The sequence below is a fragment of the Equus quagga genome, chromosome 13 (assembly GCF_021613505.1).
Source record: "Equus quagga isolate Etosha38 chromosome 13, UCLA_HA_Equagga_1.0, whole genome shotgun sequence".
Classification (NCBI taxonomy): Eukaryota; Metazoa; Chordata; class Mammalia; order Perissodactyla; family Equidae; genus Equus; species Equus quagga.
Window position 1 is genome coordinate 14,725,902 of NC_060279.1, and position 18,450 is coordinate 14,744,351.

General features: G+C 34.4%; 1 protein-coding gene across 4 annotated transcripts in view; it reads left to right on the forward strand.

The window, feature by feature from the left end:
• The window catches only part of CEP350 (centrosomal protein 350), a 161,052-nt gene that overhangs the window by 42,489 nt on the left and 100,113 nt on the right, over nucleotides 1-18,450 (forward strand). For 3 of the 4 annotated variants that reach the window (XM_046680736.1, XM_046680738.1, XM_046680740.1), the window contains 7 exons: nucleotides 2,041-2,154; nucleotides 5,034-5,147; nucleotides 9,031-9,177; nucleotides 10,441-11,096; nucleotides 11,896-12,017; nucleotides 15,178-16,238; nucleotides 17,652-17,802. In XM_046680736.1, the coding sequence (XP_046536692.1) occupies nucleotides 2,041-2,154; nucleotides 5,034-5,147; nucleotides 9,031-9,177; nucleotides 10,441-11,096; nucleotides 11,896-12,017; nucleotides 15,178-16,238; nucleotides 17,652-17,802 (2,365 nt within the window). The remainder of the gene's footprint in view (nucleotides 1-2,040; nucleotides 2,155-5,033; nucleotides 5,148-9,030; nucleotides 9,178-10,440; nucleotides 11,097-11,895; nucleotides 12,018-15,177; nucleotides 16,239-17,651; nucleotides 17,803-18,450) is intronic. The other variant, XM_046680737.1, reaches the window with a different exon arrangement.

The following is an 18,450-nucleotide window of genomic DNA, read 5'->3' on the forward strand; positions in this document are numbered from 1 at the left end:
TTTCTTCCTGGTATAAATGCTCATGAAGGTTAGGAGCCTTTATTTGTCATCTTTATTTTATTTCAGAGCCTAGTACAGTGTCTTAGACATAAGTAAGTGAACGGTAAATTTTTTATTCTATTCAGTAAATGCAACTGGTAAGAAAGTGGACAAAGAATGGAAATAAAGTCTAGGGGACAGAAAGAGAAACTGAAACAGATATTGAAAGCTTCTTAAAGTTAACTTACAAATAAAGATGCAAATATAAAGCGAGGCTCCCATAGAGATACATGTTTCCTAAAGAGGAGAGGAGAAAAAATGGTAAGTTTGAATGTAGAGAGATGGAATGGGGGTGATGGTGAAGAGAACAGTTGAGAGAGAGAGAGATTTTCATAGAACTGCCTCACTTTCTTATTACAAACTATATCTTGTGGTAGACTGAACACTTTGTAAATTTATTCCTTATATAGATATAGGCATAATTTTGTGCCACTTGTCACAAATGTCAGGTGAAATTAAGCTTATACTATTGTGCCCAAGAGCTGAATAGATTATTTTCTATTAGACATGTAATTAATTTACCAGTACGTTTTATTTAACACCTCTAAAGTGATTTTAACAATTTTTGACTCCAGCCTATTCTTTACATTGATTTTAATTTTACAAATATTTATTGGCTGCCAATTATTTGGTAAGTTGAGCCCACCTGAAAGTATAATTCTTTATACTACTCTGGTTATCATGCAAATTCATTATTTTATTATTTTTCAAAATAACATTTCAAGTTCAGTGTATTTCTTAAAGAGTAGTGATAAATGTGAAGTAGGAAATTAGGATGATAATTCCTAAGAAATAGTACATGTGTAAAGTTTGTTGATAAACTGAACAAGTATATTTTAAAGACCCGTTTTCCACGTTTTGGGTTCATTTTGCCTGTGTGATGGTAGTAAATAATGCTTGTCTTCAAAGAAAAGAAGAATGAATAGTGTCGTCTCTCTCTTAGTCTTGAGAAGGATAGTTTGTATCTCCGAAATCCATGATTTGTGATTGACATTCTTTTATCATTTAATTTAGTGCTTCTTATTTTCTAATCTTTTTGAACAAATATGTATTGCTTTATCTCACTTAAGCTTACTTTTTCCAAAGAGTATTTGTCAACACATTATGTGGTAGCTAATTTTATACATTCCTCTTTTAAAAGCTTATAAAACTGCTCAGTGTCACTAGTTATTAGGGAAACACAAATCAAGACCACATTGAGCTATCATTACACACCTCCTAGGGTGACCATAATAAAAAAGACAGACAATAACAAATGTTGGTGAGAATGTGGAGAAATTGAAGGCTTCATACATTGCACATTGCTGATGAGAGTGTAAAATGGTACAGCTGCTTTAGAAAACATTTTGGCAGTTCCTCAGAAACTGAGAACCATAGTTGCCATAGCAGTTCCACTCCTAGGTATAATACCCAAGGGAATTAATTGAGAACCTGTGTCCACGCAAAACTTGTACAGGAAATGTTCATAACAGCATTATTAATAATAGGCCAAAAGTAGAAACAACCCAAGTGTCCATCAGCTGATGAATGGATAAACAAATGTTGGTATTTCCATACAATGGAATGTTATTTGGCAGTAAAAAGTAATAAAGCTTTGATACACATTATATGGTGGATGAACTTTGAAAATATTGTGCTTAAGTGAAAGCAGCCAGACATGAAAAGCCATGTGTTGTATGAGTCTATTTATATGAATAAATTAAATGACCAGAATAGGCAAATCCGTAAAGATAGAAAATAGATTAGTAGTTCCCAGGGAAGAGAGAAAGTTGTGTGGGGAGTGACAGCTAAGGGGTACAGGGTTTCTTTTCAGGGTGATGAAGTGCTTTGGAATTAGCTAGTGATGATAGTTGCAAAGCTTTGTGAATATACTAAAAACCACTGAGTTGTGAAATTCACAAGTGAATTTTATAGTATGTTAATTATATCTCACTTAAAACAGAGTAAAACAAAACTTATAAAGTAACTGTGATAAGAATGTTTGTTGTTGGTATGTATTAGGCTTCAATCCTTCTGAGACCAAGATTCGAACACCTGATGGGAAAGTGTGGCAGGAGGCTGAGTTTCAAAACATGAGTAGAGAACTGTATCGAGACTTAGCGCTTCACTTTGCAGGTGAGAGTAGAGCTTTCTTAGATTTTGAGTGTTTTATCATGCATGCTAACTTATAATATTTAAACATAAAATTGTCCCCAAACTAAAGATATTTCCCTTTTCTAACTGCATGGTATACTAAAGTAGTAGTGGTTTCAGTCATAAGGCTCTCTTAGCTTCTAGGCTCTGCTCCAGGGTTAAAATTAGCATACATGGCTGATGAGACAGAAACTAGGCTATTTTTAAACTGAGGGACTTTCAGTCAGGCCTGTCTGATTTGAAGGAAACATAGCAGAGTCTAGTTGAAGTTGACTTCTGCTAGATCTCTGAGATGTTTGAAATGATTAGTAATTTGGCAGGCAGCAGATAAGGCGATACTAACATGGGGGCAAAGTGCAGAAAGAAAAATGAACGTTATAGGAAGGGAATAATGTTAGACAGTTGGAAATAGGAGGAGCTTATGGAAGATTGGAAGAGGGAAATAGGAAGGTCAGACTCCTAATGTTACTATTTATTGAACACCTAGTATGATTTTGGTCAAGATGCTAGGTACTTAGGTTTTTGTATTTTTTACAGTTGAGGAAATGGAGGATCAAAGAGTAGTTTTCCCACAGTTGCATAGAGTAGTTAAAAATTGAACCCAAGATTCAAAACCAGCTCTGTCTGACTCTAAAGCCTGAGATGTTTTTAGTAAGCCCCCACAGAGAGTCTGCTAATAAATTTTGTGGCATTAACTGTCCAGTCCAGTTTTCCTACTATTATTATTATTGGAATACTATATTCAGAAATTTTTTCCTCATGTGGGGAGGAAGTATAATGTAATAGTTAACAGCAAAGATTATGGGATCAGCTTTCTGTCTTGTGGTGGGTGAACTCTGTGCTCCGAGATAAGACCAACCCATCTACTTGTGTTTTAGATTCCGTTTGCTCTTGTGTGTTTAAGGACATTTCTTCAGCCCTGTTTTCTTTCTTTTGCATCTTCAGGTTTTCGCTGTCTATGAAGTTATGTCCATGAACATACTGTTTGATAACATGCTGTTATCTCAGCCATCGTGAAAGAACCCCTCTTTTGGCCATACTCTCTTCAGCTTTTGCCTTGTTTCTCTCCTTTTATTTATAGCAAAACTTCAAAAAGTTGGGTTGTACTCATTGTCTCCAATTTTTCTCCTCCCTTTTACTCTTGAATTGTTTCTATTAGGTTTTTGCTCCTACTTCTCTGTGGACTGTTGTTATCAAGATCATCAAAGACTTCCACATTGCAAAGTCCAATGTGTAATTGTCATTTGTCATCTTACTTGATCTCTCAGCAACATTGGACATGACTAATCACTTTTTCCTTGAAACTCTTCGCTTGACATCTAGGATACCATAAGCGTTTGGTTTTCCTCCTAAGTCTAGCTGCTCCTTTTCAGTTGTTTTTTTCCTGACTCCCTCATGCCTTGGTCTCAGTGCTTGGATCTATCTTTCTTTCTCACTTTTCTTTCCCTCTCTTTCTCTTTTTTTCTTTTTCCTTTTTAAAATTCTTTTTTATTTATCTACATACAAACTAGGCAAGCTCATCTAGTCTCAGGGCTTTAAATATTCTTTGTTGCTGATGATTCCCAAATTTGTGTCTCTGGCCCAGACTTCTCCTAGCTCAGACTCTTATATCCAGTTGCTAACTCCACAGCTCCCCTGTGTATATAATAAGTTTCTCAAGCTTACCATATACAAAATGGAGCGAGCCAGCTAAGCAAATGGGGTCATGACACACCCTTTAAACTTACTCTACTGGTAGTCTCTCCATCTCAGTTAATCCTCTCCTTCTAATTGTTTAGGCCCAAAATCTTGAGTCATCCCTGACCCCTCTATTTCTCTCATACCTTATATCTAATAGTGTCAGAAATACATCTAAAATTTAGACCACTTTCCCCACTACTGCCACTTACCTAGGTCCAAGCCACCGTGAGTCTCTTGCCTGGATTACTGCAGTAGCCTTCTAACTGGTTTCCTTGCTTCTGCCCTTCTTCTGATGAGTCTGTTCTTATCACAGCTGCTAAAGTAAGCTTGTTAAAATTTAATTTAGATCATATGGGTCCTTTGCACAAAATCTTCCAAAAATGTCTCATCTCATTCTTGAGTAAAACCTGAAGTTCTTCTGGCCCTCCATTATGTCTCTAACCTTAGTTCTTACTACTCCTCTCTTTGCTCATTTACTCTGGCTCTCCTTGCTGTCTCTCTTAGACACTAAATATGCTTCTGCCTTAGGGCCTTTGACTCACACCTGCTTTGATTTTGCCCAGAATGCAGAGTTCTCTATGTATTTTAAAGTACATTTATTCAGATCTGTAATTGAGGTTAATTTTCAAATTTATATGTATAGTCAGTATATTCTCCCAGATTGAAGTTTTAAAATTAGTGAATAGTAATTTATGTGTGAAATGCCTTGACGTATTTCACTAGCATAACCATAAAAAACCCTAATTTAGGAATACTACATTAAGTATTTTATAAAGTTTTATTGTAAAAGTTTGTGAATATCTCAGTTACTTAGGAATTTGTAAATGAAATAGGAATCTGTGAAAGTACTCACCTCTGAGATTCTATAAATGATATGCTCCTGGCTTGGAAGGCATTACTGTTGCAGTGGCTTCTATTTGTGAAAGTGAGGTAAATTCCTCAAGGGTTTCCTGAAAAAAATAACAAAGAATTGGAACCTAACAGTGGAGTAGTGATAATCTTTAGACCTTTCCATAAGAGGAGTTGGTATTGGTAGCTTATGGGTCATAGAAGTAGCCTCAGTGAAGGTTTCTTTCTCCCTACCTAAATCATATACTTTATACTGATTTTTATACTGGGGGAAGGATGAGTGAGTGGGTAGGAATCATATGATATTTGCTGTAAATGTTTCTGCTTTTCAGATGATATCTCTATGAAAGAGAAACCTGCTGAAAAAAGTAAAGAGAAGAAAGTGGTTAAGCCAGTACGAAAAGTCCAAAAGGTAACACAGTTATCAAGTCCAGAATGCAAAACAGGTTAGTTTTCTTAATATCATGTCTATCCTAAAGTTACATATTATTGAAATGGCATCTAGATGGAAATAAATGTTTGTTAACCAGATGTTCTCATTGTTTGGCACATATAAAAATTCAACACATTTTATGTATCATTATTTTATGTATGTGTGTTTTATTGAGGTAGAATTGACGTAGAATAAACTGTACATAAATTAGAATGTATAGTTTGATAAGTTTTCATATGTGTGTGTCTCATGAAACCATATGTTCACCATGATACTGAACACATCTATCACCCCCCAAATTTTTTCCATCATTATTTTTAATAGAAATTAATCAGATTAGAGGTAATGATTTTTATGTAGTGAACTTTTATATACAAAGGGATTGCTTATGACTGTCACTAAGTCCCTTCACTTATTCTTATAAAAGAATTAATGTTGCATAAGCAAAATATGGCAGTCCAATCTCGTAGCGGTCAGGCTGGACTGTGATTAGATCAAGCATGGGAAAAAGAGAATTCCTTAATTCCATAGTGATCAGTACTTCAGGTTCAATCCAGACTGCCTGGATTTATAACCTAGCTCTGTCATGTCTAGCTTTGTTCCTTTGGTAAATGAGTTAATGTTAGTGTCCTTTGATTTCCCTATATATAAAATAGGAAAGCAGTAATTACTTCTCTCACAAGGTTGTTGTGAGAACTAAAATAGTTAATACCTAAAAGGATTCAATATAGTTGTACCTGGCACATGGTAAGCACTCAAATGTTAGGTATGATTCCATTAATAATAATTGTTATTTCTGTCTGTACTATAAATGGCTATTTGGCGTGTCATATTCATGTCTGGATAATTTGGGCTGAGAGAGTGGAGAAAGTTGGAAACTTGTCACTTTCAGTTTGGTGACATTCGGAATCAATCATATATTCATTCATTATGCAAATATTTTTGAGTATTTGCTATATGTGATGCGTTGTGCTAGCCTAAGCTTAGGCAATACAGTGGTAAGCAGGATGTACATAGCCCCTGCTCTCCTGGAACTTATAATCCTGTCTGGAACACAGTAGATGTGTAGTTGCCATAAAGTGTGATGAATGTATGGTAGGGGATGTGCAAAGTCTTATGGGAACATGGAGCAGGAGTGATGGGGCACTGGTTTTTGACCAGGCACTTGTTTTTCTGGTCATAGACTATAATCAATAGAGTGGCAAATAACATATTTTGTGGGTACCCATTGTTAACTCTAGATGTCATAATAGAATGACCCTGGCTATATACAAATAAAAAATAAAATTTTATAGGAACATGAATTATCTGAATGTAAACTAAACTAATTCTTACATTTAAAAAATATGACAAAGTATTATTTTTCACATGATGTTAAATAATACTCTTGTCAGGGGCATAGTTTGAAATGAAGCACTGGGACCACAATAACTTATAAACACTGATCTTGGATTGTATTACCCAGTTTTGTGGTAGGCTAATTCCCATGTCTGCACTGTGGCAATGACTGAGACACAGAGTCATTAAATGTGCTAAAGCTGTATTAATAGTTTATCTACAATGAAAATCCTCTTTTTCTACCAATGACTCCATGAGACTGTTCCAGAAAGCCAGAATTTAGAAATAACCACCCAGCATATTCAGAAGCCAAGTTATAAATAACTACCTGGTATAGTGCTTACTTTTTTTTTTTTGCTGAGGAAGATTCACTCTGAGCTAACATCTGTTGTCAGTCTTCCACTTCTTTTTTGGTCGAGGAAGATTAGCCCTGAGCTAATATCTGTGCCAATCATCCTCTTCCTCTATTTTGTATGTGGGTTGCCACCACAGTGTGGCTGATGAGTGGTGTATATCCACACCTGGGATCCAAACCCACAAACCCAGGCTGCTGAAGCAGAGTGTGCTGAACTTAACCATTATGCCATGGGGCCAGCCCTGTGGTTGCTTGCTTTTGATTCAGAAAATTAAGCTGCAATTCAAGAGAAGCCTGTTCTCTCATTTTGCTTAAGAACATAAAGATTGAGCATAAAATTTAAAAAATTTTAAATATTTTAGATAGACTGTTTAAGGTTATTAAGAAGATAGGAAAACGTTTCTAAAGTAAACAGCACACATTTCTAATTCATGGCTCTTTATAATTTCTTTAAAACAATGCTTCCATTTAAACTTTCAAACTAAAACCCTTTTAAAAGAAACTCTAAATGGAATGTATTTTGTTATAAATACAAAAGAATAGCATCACAGAAAACTTGAAAAATAGAAGAAAACAGATCAAACCACTGCCTTTCTTAAATAAAGTACTAGTAGTATTTTGTGTATTTCTTTATAGTAGTTTTAAAATCATAATTGTAAGTGATTGTAATCATTATATACATAAAATTTAATCTTTTTCCCTTATCTTACTGCAAGAACATTTCTGTTATTTCTTATGGAAATTATAATTTGAAATGGCCACATAGCACTCCATCTAGTAGAAACATAGTTTAACTATTTGCCACTCTTTAATATTTAGGCTACTTCTGATATTATGAAAAATTATACAGTGAATATTTTTATTTTTTTCTTTCTATTGGATATATTTCTCTTCCTCGGATTATTTGATTAAGGGGAATGAACACTTTAGGGGTCCCTAACATGTAATACTATGGTTTTTTTTTTAAGGAAACTATATCCACTTATATTTCTACCATAATTGTATAAGTAGAATGATTTTATTGTGATTTTATCAGCTTTGGCTATGAATGTAAAAGTATTTTTTTCTAGTTTAATTAAAGTGTTACTTCATTATTTTTATTTTCATTCCAGTTCTTATATTACTTTGCATTTAAGTACTTTTATATATTTATTTTATGTTTACTTTTCATGGTTTCTATTTTATAAACAGTCTTTCAAGTCATGTTTTTTAATTTATTCTATTTTGAGATGGTCTAATTTTAATTTTTTTACAGTCTGAAAGTAGTAAATGAAAAGTTTTTCTCTTGGTAGACGGCCGTATTTATTGGTACATACTTTTATAATAAGGGTAATTTAAAATGTTGACAATATTTGCTTTTTGAGCATCCTTGTTTTTTTGTTTTGGTGTATATCTGTAAAATGTGAAATTCCCTGTAATACCATCCCTTTAAAGGTAATTGCTACTAACTGTTTGTTATATGTTTTTTCAGATATTTTTCTTATACTTAGATTAAGTCATTTGTTCATTCAGCAAACATATGCTTTACTCTCTGCCAGATATTTTCCCAGTATTGGTAAATGAAACGCTTATTATAGTTAAGACATATTTTTGTTCTGTGCCAAAATTGGTAGGTTCACTGCCCTGGTTCTTGAGGTTTCAGAAATCATTAACAGGGGCCGGCCCTGTGGCATAGTGATTAAGTTTGGTGCACTTGGCTTTAGTGGCCCGGGTTTGTAGGTTTGGATCCTAGGCGCAGTCTTACACCACTTGTCAGCTATGCTGAGATGGTGACCCACATACAAAATAGAGGAAGATTGGCACAAATGTTGGCTCAGGGCTAATCTTCCTCAAGGCAAAAAAAAAGAGGAAGATTAGCAACAGATGTTAGCTCAGGGCAAATCTTCCTCACCAAAAAAAGAAAAGAAGAAGAAGAAGAAGAAATTATTAATGTTTGGTACTTAACTTTCAAAGCATTTTATACTTATTTGAGATGTATGGGTAAATCGAGATGTAAACAAACTCTTAATTGATTTTGGGGACTTAGGGTTAAAAATAAAATTAGATTGTAAACCTTTTGACTTTGGCATAAGCTAAGCATAAGATTAATTACAAAACCTGTGTGGTTGAGTAGATATACTTCTTACACCTACAATTTAAGTTTTAAATTCAATCCTATATATATATATATATATATATATATATATATATATATATATTTTAGGTAGCAGTCGTCTGATAAGTACATCTTCATGGCGAGATGGGCAAAAATTAGTAAAGAAGATTCTGGGACCTGCACCCAGAATGGAGCAAAAAGAGCGAAGAACAGCGTCAAGTGACAGAAGTGGAAGAGAAAGAACTACTAAATCTGGTGAGTGATTTAATTATTAAGTTAAATTATCTCAATAATTAAAATTGTTGAGAAAAGCAGTAAAAGTTGCTTGTATAAGTGCTTAGAAAAGGTGAAAATACTCTTTTGAGAATGCTTTAAGACTTTGCTTTATAATTGTGAGTGTAGCTTGAAAAGGAGGAAGTGTTCTGTTGGGCTTGTCTGTGGATAATCTCTGCAAATAAGTATTATGGTGATCTTTATTAAGAATTATGTTTGTGTTTATTAATTACAGTTAGCTGTCATTATGAATAGCAAAACATCATTTAATCAAATCTTATTAGACTTTAGGGACCTTAACAGAATCAAGTCTGATGTCTTATCCCTACATAAACAAACGCAGGTAGAGTCACAAGGTTGGTTATTTTATTTGACAGATTAGGAAACAGGCCTTGAGAGAGCGGTAATTTTTCTCAAGGGTGTACAGTCTGTGGGTGGCAAAATGTGATCTAGGATCCACAACTCTTTAGTTTGACCCTCAAGTCCATTGCTTTTCTCTTTTCAAAATATTTTGAATCTATTTGAAATAACTAGTCACTTTTTCACTAACACTAATTTTGGGAAATGAAATATAAATACCTCTAGGCCAGCTTTCCTTTTCAGTAGCAAAATTTCCCTCAATTAATTTGTGCTTCTGGGATGGATTCAGTAAGAGAGAGAATTGCAACTATAATTTGGCATATGGAAGTGAATATATACTTTGTATTTGCTCCTCTTCACTTTCATCTAGCTTGTGAAAAAACTCATGTGCATTCTCAGTCTAAAAGTAAGCCACATCAACAAACATTCAGATGATAAAATGATTGTTTTCTATATATTTAATTTTTTCTGTTATTCATTGGAAAGTTGTGGCAGCTTAACATTGTTGGTTTTTTTAACAACTGTATTGGGGATCTGGGGAGGGAGAGAAATAGCAACATTAAATATGCACATGAGAGAGAATTAGTAATTATTAATAGTTAAATATTCACATCAACAGTAAGATCTGTGCTTATTTCAGATATATTAAAAGATGCATTTTTTTTAAAATGCCAAGGAAGTATAGTTTTTCAGAAGATTGAAATTCTATTACTGCTAAAAAAAAGGTGTTTTTCTTTTTTTCTCTAATATTCTTTAGAAGACTTTATAGAATATTTGAATTTGAGTTTAGGATAAAGTGAAATTCCATAATTTTCTCCTTAGTGCAATAAATCTTAGGAATGAGTATAGAATTTTAATACATCACTAACAGTTCATACTTTGCAGGAGGTCATATTGGAAGAGCAGAATCTGATCCCAGGCTGGATGTGTTACATAGACATCTTCCACGAAATTCAGAACGTTCGAGAAGTAGAGTTCGGTCTGAAAATAATATAAAGAAATTAGCTCCATCTCTTCCAGATAATAAACAGGAAGAAAATCCTGCCTTAAATAAGGACTTTTTACCTGTTGAAATTCGTGGAATTCTTGATGACCTACAATTGGATTCTACAGCTCGGGCTACAAAGCAAGAGATGGGAGAGTCACAAAATCAGAAGTCATCAGCACCAGTACAAGCTCCTAGGAGTCACAGCCCAGTAAAAAGAAAGCCTGATAAAATAACAGCTAATGAAGATCCCCCTGTTACTTCCAAAAAGCGCCACTATGACACAGATGAAGTGCGACAGTACATTGTTAGGCAGCAGGAGGAAAGGAAAAGGAAGCAAAATGAAGAGAAGAAGGCTCAAAAGGAGGCCACTGAGCAGAAGAACAAACGATTACAGGAGCTCTACCGGAAGCAGAAAGAAGCCTTGGCTAAAGTGAAAAGTGTGCCTCCTGAGCCATCAGCCACTAGGAGACTGCAGGAAACCTACTCCACATTGCTACTAGAAAAGACCTTGCTCGAAGAGCCGACTCATCAGCATGTTACCCAGGAAACACAGGTAGTAGGAGTGACAGAATACAGAGGGCAGTAATTCATTGTTAGGAAAAACTTATTTGCTGTACTATTTAAAAAGTACCTACTGCTCCTAATATTCAGACATATGCTCAAACAATATTTGTAATAATGATGGTCTTTCATGAAATTTATTTTATGTGAAGAGTAGTTTGATAAATATGATTGAAAGTAAGTCCTCAATTAGGGTTTCCTAGAGTGATTGTTAGTGATCTCTTTTCTTCTCATCATTGCTATTAGTTACAATCTTGCCTAGTTTTCATTTTATTACTAAGCAAGTAAAGTTAGATTATGTTAATAAAAAGCTTAGTTTGTGATCTATGCTGAAAAGAGAATATCCTACTTTAGTGTAATAATTTTATGAGTACTGCTACTGTTTTTAAGAATAATAAGAATAAGATTGAGTACGTGTCATGTGCCACATACTATTTTAAAGGTTTTACAGATTTAAGCGTCAGTAAATCCTCGTAACCTCAAGAAGGGTAGGTACTGTTGGTATTTCTACTTATTATTTGAAAAAACTGAGATTTAGAAAGAGTATTACTTCCTCCAAATTATGCCGTTAGTATCAGGTGTCATTGTTGGATTTCAGATGTAATTTTACTATTAAATTGTAGTGGCTGTTTTTAAGACAAACTAAGTTTGAATTGATTTTATTTGAGAGAAAAAAGCCCCTACCTTTCATAATCTTGGTAAAGTTCAGGTGACTTAATATGTATCTTATGCGCTTCCTGAATATATCTTTGTGATGAGAGTCAGATAAATTTGATGTCCTTTTCTCCTAGACCAGACCAGGGTATCAACCATCTGGAGAATCTGACAAAGAAAACAAAGTGCAGGAACGTCCCCCAAGTGCATCTTCCAGTAGCGACATGTCTCTGTCAGAACCTTCACAGCCTCTTGCAAGGTAAAAAGGGGAGAATGAAAGATGCTTAAGGTTCTCTCTTTCCATGGAATTCAGTATAGTGGTTTATGCTCAGTGAATTTTGTTGACTGACCTTCTGTGTGAACAAGTTTATTTAGAAATTGGTTAATATCTTCTTACACTTAATACTTAAGCATGGTGTACATCTATCCTTACTGCATGCCCTGCTCTATCGTTCAACTCTTAGCTGTCCTTTAATAGCCAATGTAAACGTCAGCTCCTGGGGATCACCTGCAGTTGGAAACATTCTTGCCTTCTCTAAAGTAAACATACAGTTAAATTTTGTTGCATGAATGAATCATGTGAAATTAATATTTTAAAGTATTTGTAGTGGATAATTTTCAAAAAGCATTTCTATATGTTACTATTCAGAATTTCTTCATATGGCTCATATCAGTTTATCCATCTTAACCTCTCAAAAGATATATTTAGATATGCATGTGAACACATGAACAAGGACTAAGAAGGGATTTGCTTTTACTTTTGGTGATCAAGAGCTATTTTACTTTATATTTTCTTTACAAAAAAGTTTTTTGCTGTAATATATCATTTGCAATAAAGTAAAAAAAAACTTTATGCATGAAAGTTAAGGTGATTTTGAGACTGCATGGTTATAAATTATTCTTTAAAATAACCATTTGGGGAAGAGAAAGATTTTGAAACTCTTCTTTGAGAATGCACAAATAAAAATCAAATCACTTTCCAGTTTTGGCTTGATACACGCAGTCCTCTTACCCCATCGTGTCCCTGACCAATAGAGAATAATAATACTTACAAAAATAGCTAACATTTATTGAGTACTTGTTAGGTTCCAGGCACTGATCTAGGTACTTTCCTTGTATTATATTACTTAATTCTTGTAATTCCTTAAGTTAGGCACGGTTGTTATTCCTGTTTTACAGAAGAGATAATCGAGGCCTAGAATTGAATTAACTTTCTCAAAAGTCGAAATGTTAGTGGTGGAGGTGGATTTGAACTTAAGCAGTCTGATTCCAGAAGCCTGTGCTTTTAACCACTCTGCACACTGCCTCCCAATAAGTGAATTGTTTCCTATGATTTAAGGTTGTAAATGCATTTCAAATTTTAAGCATAAATAAACAAAAACTTTTTTGAATTTGAATACCTTTAGATAGGTGTACTTTCCAGTTCATCTCAGTCCCATTGTTGTTGTCAGACATATCCTGCTGGCTTCACGTCTTCAATTTTTACCTTTCCCTGAGTTTCCTTCTAACTCTAAACAAGTTACCCAATATTAAAAACAAACCACACATAAACAAATCCATTCCTGGACTTTATTACCTTACACATGTTCTGCTCCTTTCTTTTAATATCACACTTCGCCGACTTGTGTTATCTAACCTATTGCCTCCACTTTCTCTCTACTCATTCCTTAGCTTCCCCATTGCTGTTAATAGTTTTAACATATCTCAGTTATTTCATGTGTAAAAGCAAGCGTTTTTTTGCCTTGCCCTTCATTTCCCATCATTCTGCACTAGTTACCTGGAAAACTCCAAGTTACATATCTGACCTTGAAGATCCAACTCAAAAGTTACTTTCCTTGGCTAGCAGAGTTCATTGTTCCCTATCTACAACCTGTTGAACTTTAAATATCTTTGTATTAGTACTTACAACATTAGCTATTTATTAATCTCTCATCCTTGCTAGATCTTGAAAAAAATAAAGGGTAAGGATTAAGTCTTAACTGGATTAAGTCTTTCTATTTTTGTCTTCTTCTGTTCTTCTACCATCACCATGGTGTCTACCACAAAATTGGCGTTCTAAATACTTGAATTTAAAGATCTTGGATAAAAAAATCAGACTCAGCAGTGAGTTCAATGAGAAAACTCAACAATATCTTTTATATTTATAACTTCCTTTGTATTCCCATTACTGCCAGCTTAGTTTTGGTCCTAAATAACCTCACGCCTTGCATTTGTAATAGTCTGTATTCGGTGGCATGGAATGTGTGCACTAGTCTTTTCTTCCTTCATTCCATTTTCATAGCAGCCCTTCAGTATAAAAGACTGCTACAACATAACCTCCAGCCAAACTTTGCATGACATGGTTTTCAGTTCCCTTAACACACTGATTACCCTCTTCCAGATGATTTTTTGAACTTAATTGGTAGGACTTCCTGATTATCCATACTAGTTTGGTCTAAGGTTGTAGCGTGTCCAAATAACTTTGAATCATAATTTGATAATTTGTTGGGTTAGCTGTGCCTCCCAACTTTCTGTCATCTGCAGATTTGATAAGCATATTTTCATGTTATCATCCAAAAGTATTGGACAAGGCCAAGGATGAAACCTCATGTTATTTTTTCTGTGGATCTTCTTAATAGTTAATATCAGCCTTTAACCTTTCTATGTTAAGGGATACTATATATATAGTGTGAACACAGGTGTTCATCATCTGAAAACATACATGAATTATATATAATGTCAGCTAGGACATCTTTATTCTGTTTCTAGACTTTATGGACACCCTAGCCTGTATCATCTATTTATAATTGGTACTCATAGTTTTGCATTGGGACTCAGTGTTTGATGTTCATTAATTTTTTTTAGAACTAGATTGTAATAATCCCCTTATTTCTTTAGCATGTACAATGTTAAACATAAATGTTCAACATTTATTAAATATTTGTTGGAGTAATGTATATCATACCTATGTTAATATTTAATAATCTTAAGCGTTTCTCTTTTATATAACATTATTTTTAAAGGGAAGAGTAGAGCCAATGTTGTAAAGAATTTTGTCCAAAGATTTTTAAAGGTTATAATGCCTTCTCTTTAATTAATAGTTTAAAAATTATGATGCCTTAGTTGAAGAAAGCAGTTTGCAAAACAGTGTGTATGATAAGGTTTCATTTTTGTGAAAATAACAGCACTAAAACACAACGTACATGTAGAAAAATGTTTGGGAAGATATAATTCTAAATGAAATATTAATAGTGCCTGTTTCTCATTGTTTAACTATGAGTGATCTTTATCATTTTACCCTCTCCATCTGTCCTCTTTTTTTTTTTTGCAGTGAGTATGCATTACTCTTATATTCAGAAAAAACCCAAAACTTCAAGAAAAAATGGTGGCTTAGTTATGAGTTACTCTGTTAACTAACATATTGTGACTTTCACTTCCAGAAGGGACTTGATGGAACCTACATGGATGCAGCCTGACAGATTGAGCCCACGAGTCCACTATTCTCAACCACAGCCTCATGTTGGAACAGCTGGAAATCTGCTCTCCCATCTCTTGAGTCTAGAGCATGTAGGAATTTTGCATAAGGATTTTGAATCTGTTTTACCAACCAGGAAGAATCAAAATATGGCTTCAGGGCCATTAACTTTTACACCTCAACCTTATCTGACCTCACCAGCTCCTCATCCAGATGCCTTGTTAAAACCTAGTGCCAGCCAATATAAGAGTAAACTGGATCGTATTGAAGCCTTGAAAGCAACAGCTGCTTCTTTGTCCAGCAGGATTGAAAGTGAAGCCAAGAAATTAGCTGGGGCTAACATTAATTATGGGTCAGTGTGGAACACTGACTATGATGTGCAGCAAACACCCCAAGAAGATGGACCTTGGACCAAGGCTCTAAGTCCGCCTGTGAAAGAGGATACTGAAGATGTTTTCTCTGCCCGAATTCAAAAGATGCTGGGAACCTGTGTATCTCATGCAACTTTTGATGATGATCTTCCTGGTGTAGGTAACCTTAGTGAATTTAAAAAGCTTCCGGAGATGATAAGACCTCATAGTGCCATATCAAGCTTCAGAATGAGGTCCCCTGGTCCCAAACCAGAAGGGCTGCTGGCACAGTTGTGTAAGAGGCCGACTGACTCTTCTAGCTCTGATATGCAAGCTTGTTCTCAAGATAAAGCCAAAGTGTCTCTTGGTTCTAGCACAGATTCAGTCAGTGAGGGGCCTCTTCTTAGTGAAGGGAGTCTGTCTGAAGAAGAGGGGGGCCAGAATGGACAGCCCCCTTTGAAAGTAGCAGAAATCTTAAAAGAAAAGGAATTCTGTGCTGGAGAAAGAAATACTTATGAACCCATCAAAGAGTTTCAGAAGGAAGCTGAAAAATTCCTGCCACTTTTTGGGCACATAGGTGGCACACAAAGCAAAGGACCATGGGAAGAATTGGCAAAGGGAAGTCCACATAGTGTCATTAATATTTTTACAAAATCATATCAATTGTATGGAAAAGGTGAGAAAAATAAGCCTTCTAATATTTGTATGTTAAGATAAATTATTTCATAATTCTGTACAAGAGAATGCTTAAGTACAAATTTTCATTATTATGAGGATAAGGGAGACTTATTGTCTAAATTAATCTAAAATTATCTGCAAGCTTCAATTAGCATTGTAATTTAGTCTTAAAGACTAATTTCATTTTTTAGTTGTTATTGTCATAAAAGAATAGTTGATAGGTAGTTGTAAAAATTTTGGTCTAATTTAGAGAAATTCATAGGTGATGTTGAGCATTGGTATGTATCAAGTGCATACTAGTTTTTCTGTGGCATAGTTATATATTTAGATAGAAAATAAGTATATTTCTTAATACAGTGATTTGTGAATCCTTGGGAATATAGTGGTCAAGAATTGAGAGAGGCAACTGTAACATTTCTAATATAGAAACAAATCTATCACTGTTTGTCAAACTAATTTGAAAAACAGTCAGACTTTGAACAGTAATGGAGCTGTATATTTGGATCCTGAAACAATTAGCTTGTAAAGTTCCCTTATGATCCCTGAGGTCCTGTACCACAACTTTCCTTTTCTATGATGAGCTCAATTCCTTTTCTCTGTTCTTCCTGCCATAGGTGGATTGCATCTGTCTTATACTAACAGAGCCTTAGAATTTCCAAGTTGGAGTGAGGCTGAGCCTTAAGTCAGCAATTGGTGCTGTGGCTTTTTAATTTCTAGTCTACTTAGTGAGCAACTTAGTTGACAAATGAATTGATTTCATCTGTTCATCTTATGCTTAATTGGATATCACACTGCATTTTCCTAGAATTCCTATTTAGCCACTTCATTATGATCTTGTGTAGACCTATATGTGCTGCTCATCTCTTTTGTTTAACATTTATTTCTATAGGTGGTAATTTTAAAGTTCTTTGGATTTTAAAGTTCTTTTGATGAAAGCAAGTTGCTTTTAAATCAACACCTTTGTTTTTTTCATAAGAAAATTGAGTTTGTTCTTAAATCTTTCTGTTAGATTTTAATCAAGATTTTATAATTATACTGAAATATTTAGAGTTGAAATGATATGTTATCTGGGATTTGCTTCAAAATAGTCTGTGAGGGGAGTGAGAGATGAGGGGAATAGGAAGTTTAATTGAAACTAGATTGGTCATATATTGGTAATTGTTGAAGCTGGGTGATAGATACATTGGTTTCATTATACAATTCTCTCTACTTTCATGTATGTTTGAAAATTTTCCTAATAAAAAGTTAAAAATGTATTGTTAGATATAAGGATAAATTGAAAAGTAGCACTAATAAAAGCAAACTAAAATGTCGCCATATCCACATTGTTAATCCTCTTGTTGTAGAGCACTTTGCTTGTAGTTTTTAAAATTTTTGTTTTAAAAGGCATCTCAATTATTACTTTTAACAGGGAGTGAAGACAGGTTGGAAAGAGGAATATCAGCACTGCGGCCTTTGAATGCCACCGCAACCCCTCTAAGCAGTGTTTCATATGAAGATGATTTTGTCTCCTCTCCAGGGAGTGGGACTTTGACAGAAAAAAAATCATCTCTTGAACAAAAGTAAGAATATGTTGACTATATGGAATCAAATCTGAAGAGTGAGAAAAATGTACAAATGAGAACTGTGATCTGAATATTAGTCAAATTTTACTTGTTTAAAGATGCTTGTAGAGGCTGCATAGCATAGTGGTTATTAAGAGCATGGGCTCTGGATCCAGACTGCCTGAGTTTAAATCCTGTCTCTTCTTGTTAGTTGTTTGTCTTTGGGCATATTACCAAACCTCCCTGTGCCTTAGTTTCCTTCTATGTAAAATGGGGAAAATAATAGTAACTGCTTCATAGAGTGTTATGAATATTCAGTGAAATGCAAAGTACTTACAACAGGAGCTGGCACATAGTAAGCATAATGTAAGTTGTTAAATTAATCTGTGAATCCCTAGTAGAGGATAGTATTAGGAAACTATCCTGTGGTATACTAATGTAAGAAGATTAAGAAATGGTTGTCTGTGATAGAATTGAGGACGACCAGATAGATTCTTGACTCTATGATCCCAAGTAATGAGTTAATTTTTTTAATAATTGGGATAACATCTAAAATTTTGCAAAGAAAATATTATAATATTAACATTCATTGAGCACTTAATATGCAAGGCACTGAGAGGACTGAGAGGGCTTTGCCTGTATGACCTCATTCTTCTGATAGCCTGA